The following is a 23701-nucleotide window of genomic DNA, read 5'->3' as shown; positions in this document are numbered from 1 at the left end:
CAGCAGGCTTTTTGTAGAAACTGACAAACTGAGGCTAAAATTTATATGAAAATGCAAAAGGACAAGAATAGCAAAAACAATTTGAAAAATAAATTTGGAGGGCTTATGTGATCTGATTTCAAGACTTACTATAGAGCTACAGTAATCAAGACAGGATGGTCTTTATGTAGGGACAGAAATACAAACAGTGGAACAGAATGGACTCCAGAAATAGACATATACATATAGAATATAAAACAAGTATCTTAATCATTGTCTCAGAAAGGCTTGAGAGCAAATACAACAACTAAGAATTTTGCAGAAGTGAAGTGATAAATCCTACCAAGAGAAAAATCTTAAAAGCAAAAAAAAAAAACAAAAAACAGTCGGCTTATCATCAAACAAGACAAAAGTAAGACCGATTGCCTACTTCTCACCAGCAACAATGTAAATCAGAAGACATCTTCCAAGTGTTAAAGGCATCTTCCAAGTGTTAAAAACAATAATTGCCTTGCTAGACCTCTAAACCCAGCAGAAATATCTTTAAAGATCAATTAAGATAAACAACTTTATGTGATCTGGCCAGTCAACCTCAATACTATTCTACTAACAAATCTTTACTAGACATTCTTTGCTTCCTGATGCAATATGAAGCATATTCTTCATATGAATATGAAGCATCTTTTATGGAGTACTATTACCAAACAAGATTCAGCCTGAATTTAATCACCTAAACTTCTAGTTGAGAGGAATGACTTAAAGAGCGTATGAGGAGGGACGCCTGGGTGGCTCAGCAGTTGAGCACCTGCCTTTGGCTCAGGGAGATCCTGGAGTCCCGGGATCAAGTCCCACATCGAGCTCCCTGCATGGAGCCTGCTTCTCCTTCTGTCTGTGTCTCTGCTTCTCTCTCTTTCTCTCTGTCTCTCATGAATAAATAAAATATTTTTAAAAAAAGAATGTATGAAGAAACACCACAGGAATGCAGAACATAAAGTATTTTATCACTCCAACTGATGGGTTCTCTGCAAGTCCAAATAATAGAATAGGGAGAGGAGAGGAAACTATTCTAGTTTAAGAAAGACTTAAGAAACACAGTAACTAAATGTGCTTAGTTAATCCTTGACTGGTTTCTGGTTTGAACAAAATAGCTGTAAAGGACATTTTGAGGACAAGATAGTTAATATGAAAACGATGCACTTGTCTTAGAATAGTAGAAAACAACAGCTATGCTAACTACCCATGATAATGATATGGGATTATCCAGGCAATTGTTCTTATTTTGGAAGATTCAAGTTGAAGTATTAAGGATGAAATGCCAAATCTGTGATTTACTTTAAAATAGCAGTAAAAATGGCAGCAAAAGATGTCAAAAATATGGCAGCTTCTAGGGTTGGTCTCTCCACCAAAACAAACATTAAGCTGGAAAAACACTATCAGAATCCACTATTTTAGAACTCTAGAGTCACTCAGACACTTATAGCAACCAGAGAAGTGCTTAATAGAGACAGAGGCTGTTGAACTTTGGTAAAAGAGCTACTTGGGTAAACCAGCTACCATGCCTCCTTCTTGAATCATGTTGCATTGTGGGTATAGCAGCCTGCATTCCTCAAGTGGCTGGCTGGTTCCAGAGGGACAGTAGGATCTTGAACTCTAAACTTAATTTTGGAGTTTTGTGATTTGGGTAGTACGAGGTTCCCCTGAGGGTCAGCTAGGATGGCTGGCTTTACTCAGCACCCCCAGAAAACAGCAGCTTCTTTGGTGGCACCTATCAGAACATCTAAACAGGCATATACACTTAAAAAAATTCCACACATTAACAACAGAACTTCTGAGATGTCACAGGCTGAGTGCCAAGATAACAGGTCAGTAATGGGCACAAGGAAAGCTTTGTGAAAAACAGTTTAGGAAAGCCACTATACAAATAGGCAACTGAAGACCTCAACAAGCAACAAAATCAATTCCTGAAGAGAACCTGACTTCCAAAGTTACCACAATATACTACTCAAAATGTCCAGGTTTCAACAACCAAAAATATAAAGTATTTAAAGAAATCAGGAAATAGAATTCATTCATAGGAAGCAATAATTTGACAGAGATGGCAGATCTGAACAGGCAGAAGAAATAATCAGCAAGCCTGAAGGACAAGTCAGTTCAAATTATCCAGTATGAAGAATAGAATGAAAATAATGACAAAGAAAGTTGAACAGAACCTGAGAGACTTGTGAGATAATACAAAAAAATAATGGTTGAAAATAGCCTAAATTTGATGGAAGTCATGAATCTACATATCTAAGAAGTAGGGGTTGGGAGTGGGGGGGGGACCCCAAGTAAGTTAAACACAAAGAGAACTGGCGATTATGGTAACTCTAGAACTCTAACTGTCCCACTCCTCCTAGATTGCTGATTTTTGCTTATTGATGGAGGGAACAGTTCCTTTGTGACTTTTATTAACGATCTTGCAAAGTATGTATGTATTCCTTTTGAAGTTTCTGTTCCATGCTGTCTGATGGCCAATCACCTGACAAAGATTTCCTTAAATATCTGACTCCAAAACGTGAAGGAGGTACTGTCACTTTAAATTTCAGCAAACATCAATGTCCAGTCCTCAGGAATCTCTCAGACCAATTAAAACACACAACCTTACATTTTGGAGCCCTCTACCAAACAGCAACAGCCTTTCCCTTCAATCAAACACTCTCCTAGTTCTTTTAAGAGTTTGACCAAGGTCCAGAGTCTAAAATAGTTGATTCTAGTCGTTTTCTCCAGTCTATTGGTTGTTTCACTGAAAAGACTGAACCCTATGAAGTTCTACTGTGTCATTAGGCATGATGTCACTTTGACTTAACCAGAATTTAAAATTATTATATACCAACAGCACTATCAAAAGGGTGAAAAGACAATACAGAGAGAGAAAAATTTTTGCAAATCAAAATTTAGTAAGGTTTTAATATCTAGAATATATAAAGAAGCCCTACAACTCAACAACAGAAAATGTCAGTACCAAAGGACTCGAATAGACCTATCTCCAAATAAGATACACAAATGATAAATAAGTATATGAAATGATTCTGATCATTAATCAGTAGGGAAATGTAAATCAAAACCACAGTAAGATATCACTTCACATCCACAAGAATGGCTATTATCCAAAAAAGGAATGGAAGTGTTGCAGAGGATGGAGGATATGGAGAAATCTGACCCTGATACATTGCTGGTGGGATACAGCAGATAAAGTGGTGCAGCCAATGCAGAAAAGAGTTTGGTAGTTCCTCAAAGAGTTAAAAACATAGAATCACCAAATGATCTAACAATTCCAGTTCTAGGTATATGCCCAAAAGAACTGAAAATGGGACTCAGCATATACTTGTTCACAGCAGTGTTATTCATAAGAGTGGAACAGTGGCTCTGTCCATCACAGATGAATGAATAAAATAGTGCTGTGTCTGTAAAATAGAGTATTATTTGACCATTAAATCAGAATGAAATTCTGATGCTGTAACAATGATAATCCTCGAAAATACTAAATAAACCAGACAAAAAGGTCAAATTATACATATATATGTAGATAATTCTACTTATATGATTTATATATGTATATACATATAAAAATTGTACTTATATGAGTTATCTACAATAGACAAATTCAGAAGGATGGAAAGCGAAATAGAAGTTACCGGGGGCAGGAAGGGTGAAATGAACTACTGCTTATGAGTAGAGCTTCTATTTAAGATGATGAAAAATATTTTGGGAATAGTAGTGATGGTTACACAACATTATAATTGTACCTAAAGTCATGAAATTGTAGGCCTAAAAATGATTAAAATGGGGAGCCCCTGGATGGCTCAGTGGTTTTATGTCCGACTCTTTGATTTCAGTTCAGATCTTGATCTCAGGGTTGTGAAAAGGAGCCCCAAGTTGAGCTCTGAGCTTGGCATGGAGCCTGCATACGATCTCCCTCTCCCTCCCCCTCTCCCTCTCCGCTTCTGTCCCCCTTAACCAGGTACTCTGTTTTCCTTAAAAATAAAAAAAAGGGTTAAAATGGTAAAATTTACATTGTGTACATTTTTACCATAATAAGAAAAATATTCAGAGTTTGTAAAGCATAGTAGAGTCAACCCCAATGAATTAAAGAAAGCCAATTAACTACCAAAGTTTCTCAAGTGAAACAGAAAACATGAAGAGTCTTATAGATAAAACTTTAGGAAAACTGAATCCGGAGTCAAAATTTTCCCACAAAGAAAAGCACAAGTTCTGGTTGCTATTATATATTCAAGAAAAAAAAAAAGGATTCCAATCTTACACAAACTCTTTCAGAGAACTGTAAAAGGTAGCACTCTCTAATTCATTTTATGAAGCTCACATAACTCTAGAGGAAAACTTAAAAGAGTAGTATAAAAGGGATGCCTGGGTGGCTCAGCAGTTGAGCATCTGCCTTTGGCTCAGGGTGTGATCCCAGAGTCCTGGGATCAAGTCCCACATCGGGCTCCTCACAGGGAGCCTGCTTCTCCCTCTGCTCATGTGTCTGCCTCTCTGTCTCTCATGAATAAATAAAATCTAAAAAAATAAATAAATAAAAAAGTAGTCTAAAAAAGGAAAATCACAAAGCAGCAGGAAGATGGCACTGAAGTATGAGGACTCGAGGTTTTCACCTTGTCCCATGAACCCAGCTAATAACTATGAAATCATCCTAAATACCCCAGGATACGACCTGAAGACTTGACAGAACAAACTCCACAACTAAAGGGAGAGAAGATGCCACACTGAAGAAGGTAGAAAGTGTGGAGATGTGACTTAGGGGAGAAACAGATTATGGCCGCTGCACAGGGGAGAGAGCCATGGTCACAGAGAAGGGTGAGAGGACTAAAGAGGGAAAGGGAGAAGATGGGCAGCCTGGGTAGCTCAGCGGTTTAGCACCGACTTTGGCCCAGGGCATGATTCTGGAGACCCGGGATAGAGTCCCACATCGGGCTCCCTGCAGGGAGCCTGCTTCTCCCCTTGCCTGTGTCTCTACCTCTTTCTCTCTCTCTGTGCCTCTCATGAATAAATAAATAAAATCTTTTTAAAAAAGAAGAAGAAGGACAGGGGGAGAGAGAGAGGCACACACACAAGGGAATACACAAGAACATTTCCACCAAGCCACTGGCTTAGAAAACAAGAAGAGCTGAATTTCCTGAGTTCTTGCAACCAGCGGGGCTTAAAGCCTGGAGTTTTAAAGGTCAGTGGGCTTGTCTGTGATAGAGCCCTTAGGGCACTGTGCTGCTCCTGGAGAGAAGGCAGGCAAACCACCCAGAAGCACAGTGTGGAGTGTTCTTAAGAGTGCCTGAGGCACACACTGGGGAGGGAGGTTTATTTGTTCCTCTCAGAGGGTCCCTGAGAGGCAGAGTCCAGAGACACTTCTCTAGAATAAAAGACCTGTCTGGTGCCATTTCCCTCCCCCCACTCCTCAGCATAAACACAGAGCCACATGTAGAAAAGCAGCACACAGTACCAACACTGGCTGCCTAACTTGCTTACATCAAGCACCAACCTCCTGCACTCTGGTAGAACTGCCCTTCTCAGTCACAACTCCCTCAGTCCCAGGGTGGCTGGCCCCTCCCCCTCAGAAGAACAGCACAAAGCCCATGCCACCCCTCCTGACCAGAGAGTTTTGCAGGGCCTCTGTTCTGGTAGAGGTGGTAACAGGTCTCATTTCACAAGCAGACCAAAGCACATCCAGTTAAAACTCACCATACTCGGGCCAAGGACCAAATACTGCCCATGGAAGGCAAGGAGAGCCTCTGCCGACAACAGGCCTGAAGGACAGAGCAGTCAGAACATAAGAACAGACCACATGCAGTACACACCAGAGATACTTTCTGAAGCACTAGGCCCTGGGAACTGCATGATCTCTCTCTCATAAGGCCATTACTTTCAGTAGAAGCAGGAGACATAACTTAACTTTCCTAACACAGAAAAAGAGGCAGAGACCTAGACAAAGTATGAGGACAAAGGAATTTATCCCAAATAAGCGAACAAGATAAGGCCAGGGCCTGAGATCTAAATGAAATAAATATAAGCAACATGCCTGATAGAGAATTTAAAACAAGATCGTAAGGACACTCACGGGCTTAAGAAAAGCACAGAAGGCATCAGTGAGAGCCTTACCACAGAGATAAAAAGAGTTAAAAAAGAATCAATCAGAGACAAAGAGTGTAATAAACAAGGTCAGAAACATGCTTAATGCAATGAACAGCAGGCTGTAATAAGTAGAAGAATAAATGAATGACCTACAAGACAAAGTAATGGAAATTACTCAAGGTGAACAAAAGAGAAGAATTATGGAACAGGAGAACAGATTTAGGGAACTCAGTGACTCCATCAAACATAGTAACACTCATATTACAGGAGTCTCAGAAGAGGAAGAGAGAAAAGGGGGCAGAAAATGTATCTGACGAAATAATAGCTGAAAACTTCCCTAATTTGGAGAAGGAAATAGACATCTAGATTCAGGAGGCACAAAGAACTCCCATCGAAATCAACAATAGCAGGCCAATTCCAAGACATACTGCAATTGAATTTTCAAAATATAGTGACAAAAGAATCTCAAAAGCAGCAAAACAAAAGAGGTCCTTAACTTACAAGGGAAGACCCATAAGGCTAGCTGGAGATTTCTCAACAGAAACTTGGCAAGCCAGAAGAGAGGGGCATGATATATTCAAAGTGCTGAATGAGAAAAAATCCACAGCCAAGAATACTCTATTCAGCAAGGTATCATTTAGAATAGGAAAAATAAAGAATTTGTCTCCAAACAAAAACTAAAGGAGTTCCTGACCACTAAACCAGCACTACATGAAATATTGAAGGGGATTCTTTGGGAAGGGGACACTAAAGTGACAGAATAAAAGCAGCAAACACAAAAGCAGTAACAATGAATATTTCTATAAAAATCAGTCCAGGAGGGACCCCTGGGTGGCTCAGTGGTTGAGCATCTGCCTTTGGCTCAGGTCATGATCCCAGGGTCCTGGGATTGAGTGCCCCTTTAGGCTCCTCACAGGGAGCCTGCTTCTCCCTCTGCCTATATGTCTCTGCCTCCTTCTCTGTAATTAATAAATAAACAAACAAACAAACCAAAAATCAGTCCAGGAAGTCACACACAAAAAGGATATAAAATATAGTAACATATACCTGAAATGTGAGGAAGAGAGGAGAAAAAAATGGGTTCAAACTTGAACAACCATCAACTTAATACAGACTGCTGCGTGGAGAAAAGGTTATATACACAAACCTAATGGCAACTATTTTTTAAAAACCACTGACAAACATGCAAAGAATAAAGAGAAAGAACTCCAAATATATCACTAAAGAAAATCAGCAGAACACGAAAGAGAAGAAAGGATCTGAGAAAATCTCCAGGAACAACCACAAAACAAGTAATAAAATGGCACTAAGTGCATATCTATCAACAATTACTTTGAATGTAAGTGGAATAAACACTCCAATCAAAAGATATAGGGTGGGGCACCCTAGTGGCATAGTCAGTTAAGTAACTGAACCTTGGTTTTGGCTCTGGTGGGGGAGATCCAACCCCATGTGGGGCTCCACGCTTAGCCTGCAGAGTCTCCCTTGAGTTTCTCTCTCCCTCTTCCTCTGTTCCTCCTCCACTATCCATTCACTCACTCTTTCTCTTTCTAAATTAAATACTTTTGGAAAAGACACAAGGTGACAGAATGGATTAAAAAAATCAAAAACAAAAAAAAACAAAACAAAACAAAACAAGACCCATTTATGCTGCCTAAAAGAGACTCATTTTAGGCCTAAAGAACACCTCCAGATTGAAAGTGAGGAGATAGAGAAACAATTATCATGCAAATACAAGTCAAAAGAAGGCTGGAGCAGCAATACTTATATGGGACAAACTAGACTTTATAACAAAGACTGTAGCGAGACAAAGAAGAGCACTATATAATAATAAAGGGGATAAATCAACAATAAGATATAGAAATCATACATATTTATGCACCTAACACAGGAGTACCCAAATATATAAAACATTAAACATAAACTCATCGATAACAATAATAGTAGGGGACTTTACCATCCCACTTACATCAATGGACAGGTAATCTTTTTTTTTTTTTTTTTTTCCCAATGGACAGGTAATCTAAACAGAAAATAAACAATCAATGAAACCAGGAGCTGATTCTTTGAAACACTTAATAAAATTGATCAACCTCTATCTAGATTTATGGAAAAAAAAAAAAAGAGAAAGAACCAGAATAAATATCACAAATGAGGAGAGGAGAAATAACAACCAACATCACAGAAATACAAACAATTATAAAAGAATATTATGAGGAATTATATGCCAACAAATTGGACAATTTGGAAGAAATGGATCAATTCCTAGAAACAGAAATTACCAAAACTGAAATAGGAAGAACAGAAAATGAACAGACTGATAACCAGCAATGAAAATGACTCAGTAATCAAAAAAACTCTCAACAAACAAAAGTCCAGGAACAGATGGCTTCACGGGTAAATTCTACCAATCATTTAGAGTTAACACCTATTCATCTGAAACTGTTCCAAAAAACAGAAGAGGAAGGAAATTTTTCAAATTCATTCTATGAGGCCACCATTACACTGGATAGTAAAACCAGATAAAGACACCACACAAAAAAAGAGAACTACAGGCCAATAGCTAGCTGTAGATTAATTAGATGCTCAATAAAATACTAGCAAACTGAATCCAACAATACCTAAAAAAAAAAAATTCACCTCAATCAAGTGGGATTTATTCCTGGGATGCAAGCATGCCTCAATAATCACAAATAAATCAATGTGATACACCACATCACCAAGAGAAAGGATCATTTCAACAGATTCAGAAAAAGCATTTGACTAAGTATAACAACCATTCTCAATAAAAACCTTCAACGAACTAGGTCTAGAGGGAACATACCTCAACATAATTAAGGCCTTATATGAAAAACCCATAGGGAACATCATACTCAATAGGGAAAAACAGAGCTTTCCTATAAGGTCAGGAAAAGACAATGATGTCCACTCTCACCACTTTTATTCAACATCATACTGGAAGTCATAGGCACAGTAATCAGACAACAAAAAGAAATAAAAGGCATCCAAACTGGTGAGGAAGCAGCTTTCACCACTTGCAGATGACATGATAATACTTACAGAAAACCCTAAGGATTCCACCAAAAACATACTAGAACTGAATTCAGTAAAGTCACAGGATACAAAATCAATGTACAGAAATTTGTTGCATTTCTATATACTAATGATGAAACAGCAGAAAAAGTGAAATTAAGAAAACAATTCCATTTACAATTGCACCAAAAATAATACCTAAGAATAAACTTAACCAAAGAGGTGAAACATCTGTATTCTGAAAACTATAAAAAACTGATAAAAGAGGGACACCTGGGTGGCTCAGCAGTTGAGCATTTCCCTTTGGCTCAGGGCATGATCCCAGTCCCAGGATTGAGTCCCACACTGGGCTACCTGCATGGAGCCTGCTTCTCCCTGTGCCCATGTCTCTGCCTCTCTATGTGTGTCTCTCATGAATAAATCAAGAAAATCCTTGAAAAAAAAATAAAAGAAATTTAAGATATAACAGTTGGCTACACATGGAAGCAATCTACAGATTTAATGCAATCCCTATCAAAATACTAAAGTATTTTTCACAGAGCTAGAAAAAAAATCCTAAAATCCATAATCCTATGTATGGAACCATAAAAGACCCCAAATAGCAAAAGTAATCGTGAAAATAAGAAACAAAACTAGAGGTATCACAATTCTAGACCTTAAGTTATATTACGAAGCTGTAGCAATCATAAAACTATAAAACTATGGTACTGGCACACACACACACACACACACACACAAGACACCTAGATAAATGAAACAGAATAGAAAACCCAGAAATTAACCCACAACTATATGGTTAATTAATCTTCAACAAAGCAGGAAAGAATATCCAGTGAGAAAAAAGACCATCTTTCCAACAAATGGTGTTGGGAAAACTAGACAGCTATGTGCAAAAGAATGAAAACGGGCCCGATTTTTAGACCATACACAAAAATAAACTCAAAATGGATTAAAGACCTAATGTGAGACCGGAAACCATAAAAAAATCCTACAAGAGAGTACAGGCAGTAATTTCTCTGACATCAACCCCAACAATATTTTTCTAAGGTATGTCTCCTGAGGCAAAGAAAACAAAAGCAAAAATAAATTATTGAGATTACATCATAATAAAAAGCTTGTGTACATCAGAGCAAACAATCAACAAAACTGAAAGACAATGTAGGGAATGGGAGAAGGTATTTGTAAACAACATACCTGATACAGGGTTGGTATCCAAAATATAAGAACTCAATACTAAAAAAAAAAAAAAAAAGAAAGAAAGAAATCCAATTAAAAAATGGGCAGAAGAGATGAACAGACATTTCTCCAAAGAAGACATCCAGATAGCCAATAGACACATGAAAAGATGCTCCATATCACTCATCATCAGGTAAACAGACATCAATATCACATTAAGATATTATCTCACACCTCTCAGAATGGCTAAAATCAAAACCACAAGTGTTGATGAGGATGTAGAAGAAAAAGGAACATTTGTGTTCTGTTGGTGGGAACAGCTAACTGTGGAACACAGTATGGAGGTTGTTTAAAAATTTTAAAACAGAATTACCCTATGATCCAGTAATTCTACTACTGGATATTTACCCAAACAACTCAAAAACATTAATTTGAAAGGATACATGGAACTCTACATTTACTGAGGCATTATTTACAATAGCCAAATTATAGAAGCAGCCCAAGTGTCCATCAATCAACAAATGGATAAAGAAGAGGTGGTGTGTACACATGTACACACACACGCGAAAATTACTCAGCCATAAAAAGAATGAAGCTTGCCATTTGCAATAACATGGATGGGATCTGGAGGTTATAATGCTAAGTGAAAGAAGTCAGAGGAAGACAAATTATCGTATGATTTCACTTGTGAAATTTAAGAAAACAAATGAAGAAAAAAAAAAAGAGGCAAACCAAAAAACAGACTCCACTATAGAGAACAAACTGATGGCTACCAGAAAGAGATGAGTAGGGGGTGGGTGAAATAGCTGATAGATATTAAAGAGTATTCTTATCATGATGAGCACTGAATAATGTATAGAAACACTGAATCACTATATTGTACACCTGAAACTAATAGAACACAGTATGTTAACTATACTGGAATTAAAATTTAAGAATGAAAAAAAAATTCCCTGCAGAACATCCTGCCTATTGTTTTCCTGCTAAAAGATCTCTTGGCATTAATATCAAGACTCAATAGCATGGTATTGGTGTAATAACAAACTGATCAATGGAACAGAAAGCCCAAAAATAAACCCAGACATACGTGAACAACTGATACTTGACAAAGGCAGTGCAGTAGGAGAAAGGATGGCTTTTTCGACAGCAGTGGTGGAAAAATTAAATATCCACAAGTAAAATGAACTTGGATCCATACCTCATATCACACATGAAAATTAACTCAAAATGGATCATAGATCTAAATGTAAAACTTAAAGCTTGGAAACTTCAAGAGGAAAACATGTTAGGTAAAGATTTCTTAATACCAAACAAAAGAAAAATTCATACAAGATAAGTTGGACTTCACTAAAAAGGGAATTGGGACTCCTTAGAGAAATAACCAAGGCTGATACAGTAAAAGTAGAAGATAAGCCTAGAAACTATCTGGTTTGCCAGAAAGTTAGAAGTATTCAACAATCAATAGGTGTATGTCAAAGGACAAGATTTCAACTTGAAGGGGTTCCTACTGCCCAAATTGGAACAATGTGGTTATCAAAATAATGAAAGGAACAGTTTATAATATAAAAAATTTCACAAGCCCACAGTAATAAATGGAAAAGGAAAGTCTCATTCATACAGTACAGTATCAGCTAATAAGCTGAGAGTGACAGAAAAATCACCATTTTGCAACATCACAATAATAAATGATGAAGGGAAGAATCAGCAGTGGATGCTATCTACAGTTTTTGGGAACAGAACACTGACAGAGACCCAAAGTATCTCACAGGAAGTTATTAATTACAAAGGGGGAAAAGTGGAGAAATCTGGCAGTTCAAACTAGTGATGAAAGCCAAACAACAGCAATGGGACAAGAGGACATCACGGTTTCCTAATGTAAAGCACTGAAGGGGACGCATTACTTTTGCCAAAAATGATGACTAAGGAGAGAAATCAAACATTAAGTCTGAAAAAACAACATTTGACAGAAATAATTATTAACTACCTCAAGGAACTGGGATAACTAGGAGTGGCCAGTAAGAAGTTGAGACAGTGCTCAAGAATATAACAGCAGCAGATGTGATAAATATGATACAAAATAGCCACTACTGCTAAGGCTAGGACAGAGTACCCAAGGAAGAATTTTCCCTTCAGAGCTCAATAGTCAGACCTTGTTAGAAAAGGTAACAGCCATCACTCACACTTTGGTGCTGTACCAGTGGGATTTGCTGGAAATTCACCCTCTGGAACTTGTCCACAAATCTATTCCATAGTACGTGCTGGCAATCTGTGTCCTGGATTTCCCCCACCATCAAAGGGGGTGAAAAAGCTGCTGTGAAGGACATTATTGTGACAACTGACAAAATTTGAAATATAGATCATGTAATTAGATAATAGCACTGTACTAATGTCAAATTCCCTTAATTTAATTATACTGCAGTTATAGGGGATTATCCTTGCATATATCAAAACTCATCAAACAGTACATTTAAATATGTGCAGCTTACTGTATGTTCATCTTATCTCAGTAAAGCTAAAAAATAAATAAATAACCTTTTAAAAAAGAGAATATGTTTGGGGCTAAGGGTCATGTCTACACTCCTCCCAAATAAGTAAAAAATATATATATATATATATCACCAAGCATACCAAAGTGAGAAATAAAATGCAACAAAATCTAGTATCCTTAGGAAGGGCTCATAGGAACAATACTTTTAAAGTTCTTATATGTGGTCTTTATGCTTAAACATCAGTTGGCTGGATGTGTGCCTCTATTCACATTTTTTTTCTATGAAAAATCTTAAAAATCTTTACTCCAGTCTTCAGATTTAAGTACTAATGCTGGAGAGTCTAATGATAATCTGGCATTCTTTCCACCTAAGTGATGTAGTCTTTTTGTGTAGGTGCCCAAAGTATTTTTTTTTCTTTAAAAGCCCTAGAACACATTTCAGTGGTGGCTGTTGTTTCAATTTTCCTAAGCACATGATGAACCCTTGTAATATAGATGTTCATCTTTTAACAGCATTTTCTTGTTTTTGTTTTTTTCCTGTTTCTTTTGTCAGTCCAGGCACTTTTATTAATGTCCATATACTTATGTGCACATGCATATAAGATCTTCTTGTCACTTTATGAATTTCTTTCAGCTCTTTACTTGATTTGTTTTCACTTGTCTTTTTCCATCATTTCTTTCTTTTGTGGTACTTTCTAGAGTGTCTGCTCATTCAAGAACTTTCTGGTTTATCTTCATTTCTGAAATATTTCTCATTCATTCCTCAAGTCTTGTCAGTTTTTCATGATCTCCTATAACATAGGAGCTCATTTACAAACTTTTCTAATTCAGTTTATTTTGTTTTTTCATAACATACTGTTTTATTTTTCCAGCTTATTTTGTAGAAATTATATCTGTGCTTGAAGACAAAGTATACTGCTATCTTCACTTCTTTAGATCTGTTATTCAGAGGACTACTGTCCTTTTTCTTACACTATCTTCCAATGACATAAAATTACAACACCTTCTATAAACCTTATTAAAGTTGGATGGCTTTCCCTATACTTTTAAGTTTCCTATGTAAGATTTGTAAACAGACTGAGATAGCTTTCCTAGATTCAGAGTTCAAAGGTTTCCTCTTATATTGTTACCACAAAGTATTCAAACCTAAGGTACTTAAGTGTGACCACTTCCCTAATACTTTCTGAGATCTGCCTCCTCCAGTGCCCCCTCCCACATGTATCTGTGTCTTTTCTCCTCTTTACCCTTAAGTTCCTACTCTCATCAACTTTTATTTGCAGCAGTTTCTTTTCAGTGTGGGGCTCTGTTCGCTTCCTGAATATTTCTAAGAATCTCAGGAACCACGCTGTCCCTGCTCCCTCATACTTTCCTGTGGCAAACGATCTCATTTCAGACCCTATTAGAAGTTTCTGGACCACATTTTGAATAGCGCACTCCCTAAAATACTTTTTTTTTCAGAGAGTGCTGAGTGGCACTGTAAGGCAGACAGGTATCACTATAAATGTACGATCTCCAGTAGCAAGTGGGCCTCAACAAGATCTGCAGTCATACTACATTTTACTGGGAAATGCAATCCAGTTTGCACACATGTAGACAAACCCTCTGTGTGTGTATGTATACCTACTCTTACCTTCTCTCCTGTTCGTAACAAAATGTCTCTCCTTCTATTCAAAGTCACCAATCTTTCCATCTATGCCTTGGATCAATCAATCCTGCTTTCTCAGAACACCTCACAAATCCCTTCTTTGGTATATTTGATAGCTCGTTTGATTGAACTCTTCTTTCATATAGCAAACATGCTTAAGCCTTTCCCGTTTACAAAAAGGCAATAAACAATAACTCCATTTCTCTCTCCAACTACTGCATAATTCCTTTAAATTTCTCTAGAGTTGTCTTAACTATCCACATCTCTTTACTTCTACCCATTGTATAACCCCAACAGAGTTTCCCCTACTACTTCTCCATCAAAATATGCTTTGCACGACTGTCATGTTTCTAACACTAAAATGTTTTTGGCCTCTCTTATTTGAACTTGCATGAATGCGACACTGTGAACCACCACTTTGTTAATACTTTCTTTGCTTGGCTTCCCTGACACTACATTTTCCTGAATTTCTCCTACCTCTTCTCAGTGTCCTTTCTAGGTTTCCATCCTACACACCCATAACATATCCGAATACCTAAGGCCTTGTCCTAGGTGATCTCCTCACTCTAATCTCTAGAGTAGAAGAGAAAGAAACAGAGGGAGGACAACAGGACACCAAAAAGGAAGGGTCAGAGAAACGGAATGGAAGCCTTAATACCAAAAGATGGGTGGGGAAATGAGCTGAGGTTAGTAAAAGCAAGTTAAGGCATGTGACACACAAGTCAAGTCTAGGAGATGAGGAACAGAAGAAACATAAATCAACATGCACCAGTACAAAAGGCAGATACTAAAGTCATGTGCTATAGGCTCTTCTCCTGGTTATCCTTAATGTTGAATACAGACGGTCAAGAGATCCCAGAAAGACTATTCATTCATAAGGAAGATAAAATAAAGATCTTCCAGTAGTTATAAATCCCAATTAGTATATATGACATTTTTCTTTTAAATTTATTGGTTTTTTTTTAAGATTTTATTTATTCGTGAGAGACCAACAGAGAGAGAGAGAGAGAGAGAGAGAGAGAGGCAGAGACAAAGGCAGATGGAGAAGCAGGCTCCATGCAGGAAGGCCTGACATGGGACTGGATCCCGAGTCTCCAGTACAGCTCCTTGGGCCAAAGGTGGCGCTAAACCGCTGAGCCACCCAGGAGTCCCACTTTTAAATTTATTGTACGGCAGCCGGGGTGGCTCAGCGGCTTAGCGCCACCTTCGGCCCAGGGCGTGATCCTGGAGTCCCCGGATTGAGTCCCACTCTAATGCTGTTAGCTTACAAATTAGTATTATCTTTATCATAGCTAAAAAAAAATATGAGACTTCAAAGATTCAAACAATTTAGGGCTGGTTGGAAAATCGAGAGTCCATCAACTCCATATACCTGATAAAATAAACAATGGAACAGCAACAATTACAGCTTTCCATAGAATAGAGATCTTGCTGGCTAATCTACCACTGACTGCATATTCAGGTGCCAGGAAATGACAAGTATCTATCCCTCTACATAACACTAAAGAAGTCATCAGATATGAAGAGCCCTGAGGAGCTTTCCATATTTTCCTAAACTTGGGAGGAGCTGAGCTATTAGCATCCAACCTTGATGACAGACTTAAATACAACTCTCTATGCTATTAATTGGAGTTAAGGATCACTTTTTATAATTATTACACATACCCTACAACCTATAACTAAGGGACTCTCCAGGCTGCTGAAACTGAGGCGCTTTCATGAGTGGCTTCCATATGGGAATTCCCTAGGAACTGAGATCCCAGGGCTTTATGTCCGGGTCCTGATAATGGCCTACCATGATCTTCAATTTTTCAGTCATTTTAGTTAAAATCAGAGTCTACAACCCATAAGCCAACTCATCCAAGAACATGTAAATTGTATTACAATACGTATGTATGTGTAAGCACGAGCAAGCTAGGGGTGGATTGGAGAGGGGAGTGTCACAATAGGGTCTGCAGTATAGAAATCCTATTACTTCCCTTGCAGCTGTGTACAGTTTGACAGGTTGTGCAGCACAAGGAACTACTTAATTTAAGAGGGCAAATGGGGATTAATATGCATTCCACTTCCTAAGGCATGTAATCCTTGGTACTACAGGTGACAAGTGAACACATATTCCTAAATCAGATAAAGTAACTTTTAGACTTACAGCAGCCTCAATTCCCCCACTCTTAGAATGCTTTGTATACAATATGTGAACTGCAGCCATTTGACATGCTTATTAATGACAATCTACTTATCAAAGTACTTTAACTTAAATTCTAATGTTTTCCCCTCAACTCAATAAATTATGTTACCTCGTAATGTGGGACACATATATCCCATTTTGGAGGCTACTGGTCTACTATGTACTTGAAAATGCAAGAGTAAATTTGAAAAAGGGGTCAAGGTTTTAGGAAGAAATGTAGGGCTCATGCAAGTAGGTTGATAGTTTAACTTGGTGAGATCTCTAAGAAAAATCAGACAAAAATCTAGAGATCTGGGACACCTGGGTGGCTCAGCGGTGTAGCGCCTGCCTTCCGCCCAGGGTGTGATCCTGGAGTCCCGGGGTCGAGTCCCACATCGGGCTCCCTGCATGGAGCCCACTTCTCCCTCTGCCTGTGTCTCTGCCTCTCTCTGTGTCTCTCATGAATAAATAAATAAAATATTTAAACACACAAACACAAACACACACACACACACACACACACACACACACAGGAGGATCCCTGGGTAGCTCAGCGGTTCAGCGCCTGCCTTTGGCCCGGGGCGTGATCCTGGGGGTTCAGGATCAAGTCCCACGTCTGGCTACCTGCATGGAGCCTGCTTCTTCCTCTGCCTGTGTCTCTGCCTTCCCCTCTCTCTCTCTCTCTCTCTCTCTCTCTCTCTCATGAATGAATAAATTAAACAAATCTTAAAAAAAAAAATCGCAAAAACTACTAAGTACAAAAGAAAAAATGGATAAAATCAGGCAATCAAAATTTAAAACTTCAGCTCTGGGATCCCTGGGTGGCACAGCGGTTTGGCGCCTGCCTTTGGCCCAGGAGGCGATGCTGGAGACCCGGGATCGAATCCCACGTCGGGCTCCCGGTGCATGGAGCCTGCTTCTCCCTCTGCCCGTGTCTCTGCCTCTCTCTCTCTCTCTCTCTCTGTGTGACTATCATAAATAAAATAAAATAAAATAAATAAAAAATAAAACTTCAGCTCTTCAAAAGACACCATTAAGAAAATGAACGGGCAAAGAAAGAAAGAAAGAAAAAATGAACGGGCAAGCTATAGGAGTTAAATATGTATAAAACTGTATCTAACAAAGGACCAGGATATAGAACGTATATAAAGAATATTTACTTATCAATAATGTAACCAATTACTTAACTTTAAAAATCTGCAAAAGACAAACTGAAATTATACCAAAAAGCTACAATAGCTAATAAGCACAAGAAAAGACTCTCATCGTTATTCATCGGGGAAATGAAAATTAAAACCATGAGACTCCCCTTTGCACATCCCAGAATGACTAAAATGAAAGACTAACGACACCCAAACTGGCAAAGATTATGAACCAACTGGAACTCTCATACATCGCTGGAGGGAATGCAAAACAGTACAACCCGTATAAATATACATTTATGACACAAAGAAGAAATTCCCATTTTTAGTATTTACCCAAGGAAATAACATACTACATAAACACTTGGCCCTTTTTTTTTTTTTTTTTAAATTTATTTATGATAGTCACAGAGAGAGAGAGAGAGGCAGAGACACAGGCAGAGGGAGAAGCAGGCTCCATGCACCGGGAGCCTGATGTGGGATTCGATCCCGGGTCTCCAGGATCGTGCCCTGGGCCAAAGGCAGGCGCCAAACCGCTGCGCCACCCAGGGATCCCCATAAACACTTGTCTACAAATATTTATAACGGTTTTATTCCTAATAGCCACAAATTGAAAACAACAGTATGATTTCCATTAACAAGGTGAATATTGTATATAGAACTGTTTTATATAAAACTGGTAAACAATATGGATCAATCTTAAATACTATTAATTCTTTGACATTGTATCTTGTACTCACAAGGTGATTTACACTTCTCACCAAGAACCCAAAGCAATCAAACCCCAAAATCGACAGTTACATCTTACAGACTGCCAGTTAGTAAAGAAGTCTAAAAAAAATTCATGGGTTCTTATTTTTTACTCTTCCCTGGATAAATAATGTGACCCTTTTCAAGGGTATGCTCAATACTCTTTTAAAAACTCTTTAGAGTTTGCTACTCTTTTGCTGAATACACTACAAAATATTGTACAATGTTGTACCATTTCTCTAAGACCAGTTTGTTTTCTGACTTCAGGTACCTATAATGTACCTAAAGAAAATCTGTTTTCTATGTCCTTCCTCTTTCCTGGATATAACTGCACACTAAGAAAATGGCAGTCATACCTGAGGTAGCTCATCCAACTTTAGCATGTGGTCACTCATCCTCATTCCTTCCAACTGGCAGGCAGCCTTATCAAAGGACAGTTTTGACCCATGTTCTCAATGGGGTCTTGGTAGTTACTGTAATTGTATCTGAGCATTTATAAATTATAATACATTCTTTTTCATTATAAATTAGCTTTATTTCTTTTGCATAAAACATTTCAGAAGATTTATTTTCTATGAATTCCAATTAGGGTAACAGAGAACACCAAAAATGATTTATAGAAATATCAGGTTTGATAATGCTGAAAACTATTATTCTATACCCTGAATTTTGGTCTTAATTTCCTAAGGAATCCTCCTATGATCAATTTTGTTTTGGAATATAACATGGCTTGAGCTAATGAAACACTAGAATTTAATATTATACTCTAGAATTCTAAAACTATGCCAAGTTGGGCTCTCTGGAGGGCTAGGCCTAGAAATCTAATTTTTTTTTTTAAAGATTTTATTTCTTTATTTGAGAGAGAGAATGAGCAGGGAGGAGAGGCAGAGGGAGAGGAAAAGTAGGTTCCCTGCTCAGCAGGGAGCCTGCCTTTGGGGCTCCGATCCTAGGATCCCAGGATTGTGAGATAACGACCTGAGCGGAAGGTAGACAACACTTAACCAAATGAGCCATCCAGATACCCCTAAAAGTCTAATAAGTATACCAGTGCCTCTAGTAGAGCTAAAATTTGAAAACCACTATCTAAAAGGGACGAGTATAACTGCAACATGATTGTGGCCTCAACAAAACTTGTTTTGTTTGGCCTAAAGAAGAATGGGCCTGTGTGCGTGTGTGTGTGTGTGTGTGTGTTTTAATTTACTTGCCATTATCTAATACTAGAGAAAGCTCACACAAAAATCTGGGCTTCAGACTTCTCATTAAAAGAAATACTATATATATATAGTATAGTATATATTTGTATATATATATATACATCCTTCAATATATAGGATATTCAATATATAGAAATATATATATTGAAGAGTATATATATATAGAAGGATATATATATATAAAATATATATCCTTCAATACTGGCCCTCTGAGGGCACCTGGGTGGCTCAGCGATGGAGCATCTGCCTTTGGCTCAGGTCATGATCCAGGTCCTGGGATAGAGTCCCACATCTGGCTCCCTGCAGGGAGCCTGCTTCTCCCTCTGCCTGTGTCTCTGCCTCTCTGTTTCTCTCATGAATAAGTAAATAAAATCTTTAAAACAAACAAACAAAAAAATACTGGCCCTCTCTTCTCTTACATGACAATCTGCAAGAGCTGAGTTTGCTGCCTGCCTCCCTTTCACTCCTAACCTCCAACTCATAGTTCTCCAACTCATATAACTAGCTTAGCTCCTGTAGGTATTATATAGTTTGATCCATGAGGACTGTACCCACAAGTTCATTAGGAGAATGAAGAACAGAGATGATGAAATGAACCCTATTTATTTATGAAATGTGCTGGCTAAAGTTTTATCTCAGCTAGTATTGGAGTAAGTTCACAAGGAGAGAGAGGAAGGAAGAACATATTCAAGTTAATAAGATACAGGATAGGTAGTATTTTTAATTTATAGAAAATGACCCTCTTTTTAACAGTGTATTTAAAGAATCATTTGTTAGAGACTCTGTCTTTCTCAGCATAAAAACAAAACCATTACCTTCCAATTTATATGCTTTCTTGAATTCTTGCTGGTAATACAAACACCAAGATAAAACATATTTAGACTAGAATCGCATAGAACATTTTGAGAAATCTGGAACTTAAAACCTGTCTCAGAGTTTAGTTTCGGAGCTTTTATTCCCCATGTCATGGCCAGGCACACGATAAACCTTAATTCTAGAATTAGGCAAAATTCAGATCCCGATTGGCTACTAGCCTATTTAACCCATTAAAATTCAAATAAAAGAGACCTCAGACTGTGTCTAAACATTAAGAACTAAGATTTGTTTCACCTGTACTGAATTTCCAACAGGTGGGCCACATGAGAGAAAACAAGAGTGAAAGATCGGAGACTTCAGCCTATTTGCAAGCTAGCTTACCATGGTAGAAGGCAGACTCATGGGTGAGAGACCAGGGACCTTTATTAGCTACTCACAATAATAACGTAGGCCAAAGCTAACATAAACCGAAGCATCGACATTTTTGCTCTCCTTCCCGGAACCCCAGTTCCCACCAGGCAAGGTCAAAGGGCCAGCTGACACCTGCACAGGCAATGGATTGTGTTACACCAGAGGAAACCTAAGCTTAGAGCACCCCAATCTTGTATCGTGGGTACTAAGCATGCCTGTCTTTAACTCCAGTGGACATCACACTGGACCACACGCATGCCTGCTCTTTGCTCTGGTGGAAGACACTATCTCTATCTTCCAAGGCTGATCCTTATACAAACATCTTTCAAAAACAGAAACAAAGGGCAGTCACAGTACCTCCCTGGCACGACCTGCAGAAACTGAGAGACCGCTGGAAAACTGGCTCCCTAGGCCAGATACTGTTCCAAACACAGAATCAAATGCAGAGTCTAACACTACTGTCTGTCTATAGCACCGATTTCATATACCCCTTAACATAGGCTCAATTACTTAATTAGCATTTTATCTCAAACTTAATCAACCAGACCCTCTGAAAGTATACATCAAAAACGAATCATTCAAAAAAAAAAAAAAAACGAATCATTCCCTTTCTAATTACTCTCTATTTTTGAAAAGGAGGTAGGTGCTCCCGAATCCGCAAAGTCGCAATTTACAATCCTCATTCTCCTAGGATGCTTACTGCGCTTACTCTGACTCACTTTTTAAAGGTCTCAAACCTGTTAACGCTCGCAATGGGAACGACCTGTCGAAAGTCTCATTACCCAGTAACAAATGCACCACCAAAGAGAACAGCAACGTCCTCATTACCCAGCTGTCGTCTACAAAATACAAGAAAACCCTGCGGGCCGCCCGCCCCCCCCCCCCCAAAAAAAAATCACTCCCTTCTATTTCTCTTTACCCTTTACCGTTGCGAAAGAAAACCTTCCAATGCAAACACACACACACACACACACACACACAACCACATACCGTCTCTCTGGGTCCCTCCGTCCCGGCAGAAGGGAGAGAAATCGGGGAGACGCGTCAAAGAAGCCGAAACATACGTGCAGGACAGAAAACAGCATCCGGATCTGCCACGCGTCTCCCCGAAGAAAAGTCCCCGTCGCTTCGTCTTCACCCACCGCCCACCACCCCCGGCTCAAATGACGTGGGTCCGAACCGGGTGATGAGGGCCGCACCGACCGGGACAAAGCTCCGGGGGAGGCAGAGGGCAGAGCAGTGAGCCGGACGCAGCGGGCCAAGCAGCCGAGCGACGCGGCGCAGCCCGCTCCAGCCCAGGTTTCCAGAGTGCGGGGCGCGCTCCTCCAGCCCCGGAGGAGAACGCGGAGCCGCCGCCGCCAAGCCCTCGGCGCCCGGGGAAGTGGCTCGCGGGGCGCGCGGCCGCCGCCGCCGCCGCCGACGCGGACCCTCCTCCTCGCCCCTCCCCCGCCGCGCACCCCCGGCGGCGGCGACGTGACAGCGGGTCGCGCCGCACCCGGGCGCCCGCCTCCTGCCCCGGAGGGGGGCCGCTCCTCAGGCTCCTCGGGCTCCCCGGGCGCCCCGGGCTCCCCTCCCCCCCGCGCGCCCACCTCGGCCGCCTCTCACCTTGGGTGGCGAACGGCGAAGAGCCGCTGACCGGCGAGCCGGGGGCGGGGACGGGCGGCGGGGTCTCGGCCGAGCCCAGCACGGGCGCGGGCAGCATGAGGTAGCGCCGGGGCGCGGGCAGGCAGGGCAGCAGCTCGGGCCCCGGCTCTGGACGTTGCTCGCCCCGGGAAGGCTGCGCCCCAGCCCGCCCTCGCGTCCCCGCCGCTCTCTCCGGCCCCCGCCCACCCCGCCAGCGCCGGCCCACCTCAGCCTCAGGCCCCGCCCCCGCCCCCGCCCGCCCTCTCCCCGCAGCTGAGGCCCCGGCGAGGAGCGCGCCGCCCAATCGCCGCCGCGCCTGGCCAGGGGGCGGGGCCTGCCCAAGCCCGCGAGGCTCCGCCGGCCGCGGCGAGAGGCTGGGAGGTGCGAAGGCGCTTGCCCAGCCCCGCCCCCGCCCCCGCCCCAGCCGCGGCCTCTGATTGGGCCTTGCTGTGCGTGGCGCTCCTCTAGGAAGGTCAAGGGATCGTTTGTTAATGACGGACGGACTAATTGGGTCCGCCTGCGTTAGCCCCGCCCACGGGGGGCGGAGCTCCGCCGCCGGGCGCGCAGCGCGGCTAATTAAGTAACTTGTATCAAAATCCTAGAGAACACGGGCAACACCCTTTTTGAACTCGGCCACAGTAAGTTCTTGCAAGATACATCCACGAAGGCAAAAGAAACAAGAGCAAAAATGAACTATTGGGACTTCATCAAGATAAGAAGCTTTTGCACAGCGAAGGATACAGTCAACAAAACTCAAAGACAACCTACAGAATGGGAGAAGATGTTTGCAAATGACCTATCAGATAAAGGGCTAGTTTCCAAGATCTATAAAGAAATTCTTAAACTCAACCCAAAGAAACAAACAATCCAATCATGAAATGGGCAAAAGACATGAACAGAAATCTCACAGAGGAAGACATAGACATGGCCAACATGCACATGAGAAAATGCTCTGCATCACTTGCCATCAGGGAAATACAAATCAAAACCACGATGAGATACCACCTCACACCAGTGAGAATGGGGAACATTAACAAGGCAGGAAACCACAAATGTTGGAGAGGATGCGCAGAAAAGGGAACCCTCTCACACTGTTGGTGGGAATGTGAACTGGTGCAGCCACTCTGGAAAACTGTGTGG

The 23701-nt window shown here is 40.3% G+C and overlaps 1 protein-coding gene across 1 annotated transcript in view; it reads right to left on the bottom strand.

Annotated features, from left to right (window-relative positions):
* The window catches only part of LOC140629483 (transcription intermediary factor 1-alpha-like), a 116153-nt gene that overhangs the window by 86389 nt on the left and 6063 nt on the right, over positions 1-23701 (bottom strand). Inside the window, exon 2 of the mRNA XM_072818988.1 lies at positions 22544-22935. Within this exon, the coding sequence (XP_072675089.1) occupies positions 22544-22935 (392 nt within the window). The remainder of the gene's footprint in view (positions 1-22543; positions 22936-23701) is intronic.

The sequence above is a fragment of the Canis lupus genome, assembly GCF_048164855.1.
Source record: "Canis lupus baileyi chromosome 15 unlocalized genomic scaffold, mCanLup2.hap1 SUPER_15_unloc_1, whole genome shotgun sequence".
Classification (NCBI taxonomy): Eukaryota; Metazoa; Chordata; class Mammalia; order Carnivora; family Canidae; genus Canis; species Canis lupus.
Note: the sequence above shows the minus strand (reverse complement) of the source record. Positions and strands in the feature narration are given on the sequence as shown.